This window comes from Urocitellus parryii, chromosome 12 (assembly GCF_045843805.1).
Source record: "Urocitellus parryii isolate mUroPar1 chromosome 12, mUroPar1.hap1, whole genome shotgun sequence".
Lineage (NCBI taxonomy): Eukaryota > Metazoa > Chordata > Mammalia > Rodentia > Sciuridae > Urocitellus > Urocitellus parryii.
This window is the reverse complement of record NC_135542.1, coordinates 17,783,826-17,792,883: the sequence shown is the minus strand read 5'-3', so window position 1 is coordinate 17,792,883 and position 9,058 is coordinate 17,783,826. Positions and strand designations below refer to the sequence as shown.

The window sequence follows — 9,058 nt, the reverse complement described above, 5'->3', positions numbered from 1 at the left end:
CTCTGCTCCAGTTTAGTACCCGGTGCTGTGAAATCTAGATGAGTGATGTGGAGCCTGATGTGACAAATGGAGCTCACACACGCAAGCTCCCTGAGGCTCCCAACACTGTGACAGACACATCCCCATGCCCACCTCACAGAGGAGGACGCGGAGGGTCAGAGCGGGTAGCTGCAGTTCAAACGGAAGCCGCCTAATGCCTAATAGGGCTTCATAATGTCGCCATGACCTGGCCTCAGCACTGTCATATGGAGTGCCTTCAGTGACAGCCAATGCCAGGCACCTGGCCCAGTCTTCATGAGCCCTGGAAAAGTGCTGCTGACAAGGAAGAGGAGGGGGAGAAAAGAGGGGAAAGAGGGAAGGAGGGGGAAGAAGAGGCATGTGCAGCAGGACCGCTTGGAGGAAGCTGGCTGCTGACTGCAAGGACAGAGGACGCACGGGCAAAGACGCTGGCTGGCCCATGGGTCAGCATTCTGTCCCCTCCTAGCCACATGCCCCAGTGATCCTCTAGGGGGCCCTGCTCCCCTGGAATAAGTCCAAATGGTTTGTGGGTGATGCTGACCGCGTCCCCAGCTTTAGGAAGAGTCTGTAGCTCAGGACTGGCTGATGGCCAATCATGCCCCTGGCAATAAGGATGGCCTCAGGGATGGCCCTATGACCTGGATGGGTCCATCCAAAGGAGCTGTTACCTGGAGGGACAGAGTCCTGGTGCTGCTGGTGGCCAGGTTGCCGTGAACTGGCCAACACACAGGGGATGAGGAGAGGGAGGAGGTGGCCCAGAGGTCCCGCGCACCCCGCCTGAAGCCAGCTGCCCCCAGGGCCCAGCAAGGCCCTCTTTGTTCAGGCAAGTCTAGAGTGGGCGTTCGTCTGGGATCCTTGGCACCTGGACGAGCCGCCTGCGGCCCACACACATGGGCAGCCTGGGTTAATACCATCAGCTCTATGACAATGACACTAATCTCAGCTCTATGGGATGTGACTTCATCAACTCTAAGCCAACACCAGCTAAAACACTCTTGACACTGGGACAGCAAACTTCACAAATCCCATCCGATGTAGAAAGTGCCCTTCATCTGGAGAACCCCAGTGTCCTGGGAGGAGGCTTACTGCCCTGGCCGCTCAACGCACTTCCCTACAGGATCACGGAGGGCACTCGGCATGACCCTGCTGTTGCCAGCTCAGGGAAATGACATCAAGGGTTACATGGTTTGTTTGTTTTTTTTTTTTTTTTCCCTAAGCCATCTTAGAAGTTTTACAAAATATATTTTACTCAAACAACAAGAAGTTGAATCTTCCACCCCTAAATCTCTGGATGGTAGCTGACCCAGATTTCACAGTGTTATTCCTCTTCCAGGTTTAAGTCCTTCCTCGTCTTGAGGAAGGGAATTACAGTGTTGCCTCCGCATGTTGAAAGCTTCCATTCTCTAGCTATAGGAGGAGGCTCGGCTGTCAGTTTTCAGAGAACAGCACCATTTAACTGAGGAAGCATCTGAGAGACCCCCATCTACACTATGGATCTGAGTGTGGGGTTCTCCTTCACAAAAGGTACATTCTGTGAATGGCGGGCAACCTGACCAAGCTTGGATCCCCTGTGGGCGCTGGGGAGGGTCTAAACAGGTGATTCTTGGCCTCCCAGCCTCCCATAGGAGCTGTGGGGGAGGGGAGAGGCATGGCCAGCCAGCTCAGCCAGTAGGAAGGTAGCAGGGGGTCCCTAGGGAGAGAACCAGAGGGATCAGGACAGATCCAGGAGACAAAGCTGAGGGCAGTGTTTGGTGGGAAAAGGAAAAAGAGAACTCTGGAGACCCCTGGTCTTTAGCCAGAGTCACCAGGGGGTGGAGGCCCACCACCTGCAGTAGGCGGCTTAGAGGAGGAGCCCCGAGGAGCTGGGAGGAGAGATGAGGCCGGCATCCATCCAAAGTGCCCCTAAGTGGCAGTGTGTCTGTGGCTGTCATCACCGCCTGGTGTCCTGCCCCAGCAGACCTCAAGGGACAGGATGCTGAGAGGTGCATCTCCTCTGAGAGAGACTGGGGCAAGCAGTAGCAAGGAGATTAAGAGGTGCCTAACGAAGGCCCTAGTCCCAACGTGTGCCCAGAGGGCCTGTTCAGAATGCCCCCACTCGGTCCTCTCAATCCTGGAGAAGGAAAGGCCAGGGGTGTCCAGCAAGGGCTGGCAGGAGCCTCTGGAGGACACAATGGAGTCACCTAAGCACTGAGAGCTGCAGGAGGACAGGACCAAGGGGCCAAGAGGTGGGTCTAGCAGGCCTCTGACCCCCAGGTGGGGACCAGAAGGCAACTGGGACCAGTCAGAGCAGAGACACGTGTGGGTTCCTCCTCAGTCCACTCACAGAGCCCCTCCCAGGACCACTGCTGGGGAGGCTGCCAGCCACATCTCAGGGGTCACAGTCCCCACCACTCATCAAGCTCCTGTGACAGGCCAGCGTGGGCCCGGGGTTCCTCGTAGCGTTATTGATTTAGATCTGTATGAAAAGCCTGTGGATGGGCCACAGCGGCACCATCTTTACAGAAGGACAGCTAAGGTACATGCACAGTAGGAAGGCCTGGACCATGACCAGCAAGTCCTAGACACAGGGCGTGCACCCTCGTCGTCTGGCTGCTCCCTTGCCACAGGGAGCCCTGGAGGTCCATCATATGCTCAGGAAGCTTGCCGTGCCAGGGCTGTGACAGGCCAGGCCCCTCCTAACTAGCATCATGACAGTGGGTCTCCTGGAGGGCCTCTGGAGCCTTCGGGGACTTTTCGTCTCATGTGGGATGCACTGAAGCACAGAAAGTGGCTTTTGAGACAACAGTGACCCCAGAAAGGATAGTGTTTGGACCAAATTATGTGCCCCCAAATTCCTATTTTGGATCGTTGCCCCCAGGGCGATGGTACTTGGGGCCTTAGTGATAGACGAAGTCTAACCCTCGCAGGGGCTAGTGCCCGTGTGAGAAGAGGAAGAGAGACCAGAGCCTGTCTCCTCATCATGCACACACAGAGGAGGAGGGCACCCTGCACACCACAAGAGCCCTCGCCAGGACACGCCATGCAGCAGCCTGGCCTTGGGCTTTCCAGAAATGTGGGAAAACATGTCTTGTGGCTTAAGCCCTGGTTCATGGCACCTTGTTAGGGCAGCCCAGCAGACTGACAGAGAGCTGGGTGATGGAGAGTAGAGAGCAGAGGAGAGCCGACCTGCAGCCAGGGAGGAAGCACTAGGCTCCTTCGGGCCTCGGAGGCCTCGGAGGCCCCGGGTACATCCACGTGTTTGGTGGAGGGCCATGGAGCGGCTCCTGAGCTGGCACGGGGAATGCAGAGCCCCCCGCGAAGACAGCCATTGTCCCTGGCACCTCTCTGGCCTTCCTAGCCCTTTGCTCTGGGTGGCTCTGAGCCAGCCCCAGCCCTGCCAGCACTGGGCTGTGTGAGCAGAACTGTGTTTGTCCAGAGCGCTCAGGGCAACACAGAGCCTCTGCAGGAACACAGACTGGGCGAGGCCCAGCTCCAGGAGTGCAGATGACTTTTGTGAGTTGATGGTGACACCAGGTTGATAGCCAGCTTGTATGAAAAGCAAGGGCTGCCAGCTGCTCTTGGGCTGGTGGGAACCCCTGATCCACCCAGAGCTCACGAAAGCTGTTCCCAGCCCAGTACAGGCCCTCCTGGGCAAGCTCTCCGCCACCTGCAGGACCAGGACAGAGCCTCTGCTTCCAGGCCAGACTCAGGGCAGGGTGCACAGGTTTCTCCCACTATCTAGGACTCCAAGTTCAGGAAGCGATCTCCCACAGTGACTGATGTGTGGGGAATCAGTGGAGTTGATAGTAACTATTGCTAACTAAGTCATCTTTATGGTGATAAAATACTGTAAAGCTTTTAGCCACTTTTAGTGTACAGTTCAGTGACATTGAGTCCCTTCGCAATGCTGTGCAACCATTACATTTCCAGAACTTCTCATCATCCCAGAAGGAAACTCTGGACCCAAACAGCAGTAACTCCCCAGCTTCGGGGTCCAGTTCACTTCATCTCCCTCCACCATGGCCTTCCCTTCCCACACCCAGGATTATCGGGAAGTTTATCCTATCATTTCATCACTAAATGTTTTTCATGCATCTGTAAAAGATAAAGACTTTTTAAAAATAGCTCTAAAACCATTATCCCTCCTAAAAATATCACACAGGTCCTCTGACATCACCTGAAGTGCACTCCTCAAACTTTCCCAGCTGATGCATGCTATTCCTTTGCAGTTTGCTGCTTGATCCAGGATCTAAGCAGGGGCCACAGGCAGCCCTTTGTTGCAAGGTCTCAGGTCTGACCCCTGCTCATTCCAATACTCCCTGTACAACTCTGTCCCTGAGCTCACTGCAAGACCCCAAGGGGGGACGGGTAGGGGTAGGAGGGTGGGTAGCACAGGAACCCTCAGGATGGGACCATGAGCCTGGACTGGGATCCTCAGCATTTTTGAGAGGAGGAGCTTTTTGTTGTCTCTTGGTCGACTGCCCTTCTCTCTGAAAGCCACAGCCGTTCCATCCAGGAGGGAAAAATCCCAGGGAGGCCAGCCTCTCCCCAAAAGGGGCTGATGGTGGACCCCTCCCCACAGGTCGGCATGCACAGATTTCTTTGTTTTCCATTCTCACCCCTAGAAAATGCCCATGTGGAACTGAAATAGCCGCCATTTTGGACTCACCACCAAGCAACCTGGCTTCCTGCCCCATCATCTGTCTTCGGGTTCTAGTTAAAATCTTTCCCCTAGAGCAAAAGGACCAGGTGTCAGGACAAGGGAATTTGTTTTCAGACCAGTGGCCAGAGGGAAAAGGCGGGGCCATGGGATTAAGCCTCTGTTGGGATTCAGGGAGCCACGCAGGGCTGCGGAAGTCCCTCTACCTGAGCTAGTCCATTCACCACCCTTGGTGAGCTCCTCACAAAGCAGTGAGATGTCATTTTATAGCCATGGGATTGGCAAAAAAAAAAAAAAAAAAGGAGAAGCCTAAGGATTCCAGGTGTGGAGAGGATGTGGACCCTGGGATTGGAGTGTATGCTCTGGACAGGCTGAGTTGATGCAATAATACTGACATGGCCTCTAGTGTCAGGCATTCCTCTAACTAGCAAGTCCATGCCTAGTTAAATAGCTAAAGGAAGCCTGTGCCTATGTTCAATGCCAGACATGCACAAGAGTATTCACAGTGGCATTTTTTACATTAGCAAAATCCTGCAAGCAACATGAGAAAGTGAATGGATAAGTGCTATGATATATTCATGCAAAGGAATATTATGTAGCAGTGAAAATGAACAAACTGCCCTCTCTATGTCATTCCCCCAGTAATTTAACTAAAAGATGGAGAACAGATTTTTTTTAATATTTATTTTTTAATTTTAGGTGGACATAATATCTTTATTTTGTTTTTTTTTTTTTTTTTTTTTTTATGTGGTGCTGAGAATCAAACCCAGGGCCCCACGCATGCTAGGTGAGCATGCTACCACTTGAGCCACATCCCCAGCCCTGGGGAACAGATTTGTTGTGGCTAAAGGTCAGTGGTGAGGTAGGGGATGGATACAGCTACGAAGGGGTAGCACCACCAAGATTCTTTGTAATGATGAGACAGTTCTATAGATTGATTGCAGAGTGGTTACTGAATCTATTTATGGTGTTAAGTTGCATAGAACCACACACACACACACACACACACACACACACACAAATGTGCATGTGAAAACTAAGGTCTGTATCCTCATTAAACAGAATTGTACCAGTGTCAATTTACCAGTTTTATGTTTGTATTATGGCTACACAGATGTCACCATTGGGGGAGACGGGTTTCACATGATCTACTAATTTTGTAACTTTCTTTAAACATTATAATTTCAAAATACAGTTTTAATTTTCAAAATAAAATATTTAACTTTTTTTTTAACTTAAGAGGAATAGTGAGTTGTAACATTGTGATGGACCTTAGCGATGATACCTAAGTGAAGAGAGAAAATCACAAAAGGTGATGAAACTGTTTTCATAAAATTAAGATCCATGAAAATAACTCATTGCTACAACCAGGATAAAGCGATAGGAAAAGAAAAGCAGAGGAAAGCAGAGGAAACCAGATCGGGCGCGCTGGCTAAAGGGGAAGGCAGGCTGCCAGGCCTGAGAGCTCACCTTCACACTGGTGGCCAGGTCGGCCGTGGAGAGCACCTCCCCGATGACGAGGCCCCGATTGACAAAATTCTTCGTCTTCTCTGCCTGCAAACATGATAGAACCAATGTCAACATTTCCTTGTGGTTTGACCTTGAAATCCCCATTGTTATAATATGTGCATGTTACATGGGGGGGACGCGTTCTGGGGGCCCTCCATCACTGAGCCACATCCCCAGCCCAATTCTGTGTTTTGTTTAGAGGCAGAGTCACACTGAGTCGCTTAGCACCTTGCTGTTGCTGAGGCTGGCTTTGAACTCAGGCTCTTCCTGCCTCCACCTCCCATGGCTCTGGGACTACTGGCCTGTGCCACAGTACCTGACCTGCATTTTACTTTTGCAATAAAACACAATAAAAGTCATTGTTTAAGAAGCAACCCCACACTACACTGCAGCAAACATTTTCCTCTTGTTTCCATGGGGCCATTAGTTTCTGAGAACATGTATGTAGGATAGGGCTCACAGACTCTTTTCTTACATAGAAGCAAGTCCACCGCGCCTGCACTGGTGACAGACACCCCTTGCTTGGGCTTTGCTTGAGCTTTGCTTGGCCTTAGGTAGGCTCGGCCCTGGCCTGGCCTGCCAGAGTTCCCTCAGCAGAGCAGGCACCCCAGGATGCACACCCAGGCGACTATGTCCATATGGAAACAGAGGACTGAAAAGGCTGGGGAACATTCTGGACTAAGGTAAAGCAATATTCTTTGCTTTCCTAACCAGAGGCCATTTCTGGGCTTTGGGGCATTAAAACCATGAGGTCCTGGTCTCGCTTCACTGCCCTCTTCTCTCGCACAGTGGATGAGCTTGCTCCTCTGCCAGCAGGAAATGAGAGGGGCCAAGCCCCCATTGCTGGTACATTTTAACAATTCAGAGGCAACCAGCACTTCCTGAGAAGGGGGAGACGCCATGAATGGACAAACTCTAACTGCCCATTGTTGGAATGAATGCCCTTTGTCCTCATTGACCAGTCCCTCTGAGACCCAGCCACAATACCATACCTGTGTGTATGTACGTCTACTACAGTCATGCACATGTGTGCATACACATATGTTGTGCATCCACATTTACATAAGCGTGCATGCCTACTTGTGCGTGCGTTGTAAACATGTACACCTATGTATGTGTGTGCGTGTGGAGACAACTGTGAATGTGTGTGTCTGTTCCTGGGTGTGCACACGTGCCTGTGTGCACAGTGACTCTCTACTATCAGGATAGCAGCCAGCCTCCCTGGATGGCTTTGTCTCCACACTGGCATAAGCTCTCTCCCCAAATGCACTCTATATTTCCCCTCCCGTTGGTTTTTATGCTTCTCTCAAGCGTTATTAATTTTATCAAACAGCAACTGTCAAGATTTATGACTCTTATCATGGCTCTGACCCAATGCATCTTGTATTGATTATTTCCTAAAATAACTCCAGGCTGCAGCATATACCACTGCACGATTCCAGCTCGGGCTCACACTGGAGATTTGGTTACTAGTAAATAATACAAAATAACCATTGCAGATATCTGCAGATTTCTCAGAGGGCCCAAGTGCCCTTTGTTGCACAGATCCTTATGGCAGTCCTAACCCCAGGTAGGAGATGGAAAAGCCCAGGCTCAAGGAAGCAAGTGACTTGTCGAACCAGCAGCACCTGGAAGGTGACAGAGCCAGGATCAGAAACCAGGCTGACCAGGTTCCTCATCCAGATGCCTCACCACCCCTCACTGTCCTCATCATTAAGTACTCCAGGTGGCTGGGCCTCCTCACAAATCAACTCCAATTTTGCACCACCAACCCTGTCCCCAGAGAGCACCTAAAGTCAACCTGCTAGGTGTCCTAGATAACTTCCTGAGAGTCATCCTCTGCAGCGGACTTTCCTTTGCCTTAAGCCACCTACTCTGCTCAAACTTAAACCATCAGGAGTGTCTAAGTCTCTCAGAATTGACTAAGTTTCTCAGAATCGCCAACAGTTCACAGTTTTCTTCATATTTCATTCTCCTAATGTATACTGTCAATTGTCGAAGTATAATTTTGTCATCAGTGGTATTCAAAACTGTGGTCATTTTTACTCACCAGTATGAAATAAATTGCAAACACATTTGCTGAAGAATCAGCCCAAACTTGGCCATCTTTGAGCATCATAAATTGTTTATGCTGATTACTTCCCTTCCCCAGTCTCCACACGAGATGGCCACCTGTGCTATTGGATCTTATGGGAAATGCCAATAGGAGTTGACTGTTAATTCTGTGATGTTGACCTAAGCATGCATTTGGACTGGTCCATTTTCAAGAAGTCAAACCAGAGTTCCAAACCTGAGACTAGGCTTCATTTGACAGACTGCCTGACTGGTATAGATTTTTTAAATCTTCTCCATACATAATTTCTCTCTTTTCTTCTTTCATTTCTGATTGGCTAGTTGTTCGTAATTAAAGAATGTTCAATATTGACAAGTTTCTCTCTCATTGAACTGGCACCACTAACTGAATTACTTATACTTGTCATAATCAATCAATAATCAACCTGTGTTTGTCTGCATCCATTCTTGCAGCATTTCTTTGGTATCAATGCTGCCTTCATTTACACTTGCTACATTCAGTCCAAACCCAATCTCCATGTAATCATGTAAATTGGTAGCAATTTTAAATGATAATAATTCTATAAATATATGGGTAGACTACTCAAGCTTATATTTCATCCGAAATTACAGCCCATGCTATTTATACTTTTGCTTAATAAATTCAGTCTCGAATAGAAGATCAAGTTTTTCCTTAAGTACTGCTCTTCAGAGCACTCAATGTAGCAGAACTCTGTGATTTAGTATTCTGTTACAAAAACTGCAAAAATTTTGGTTTTCTAAACCCCCAGAGTCCCTAAAAGACATATATACTTCCTCAGTGAAAACCAATGTGATTCA

The 9,058-nt window shown here is 49.7% G+C and overlaps 1 protein-coding gene across 1 annotated transcript in view; it reads right to left on the bottom strand.

Moving 5' to 3' along the window:
• The window catches only part of Acoxl (acyl-CoA oxidase like), a 203,921-nt gene that overhangs the window by 149,373 nt on the left and 45,490 nt on the right, over positions 1–9,058 (bottom strand). The window contains exon 3 of the mRNA XM_077792061.1: positions 6,128–6,211. Within this exon, the coding sequence (XP_077648187.1) occupies positions 6,128–6,211 (84 nt within the window). The remainder of the gene's footprint in view (positions 1–6,127; positions 6,212–9,058) is intronic.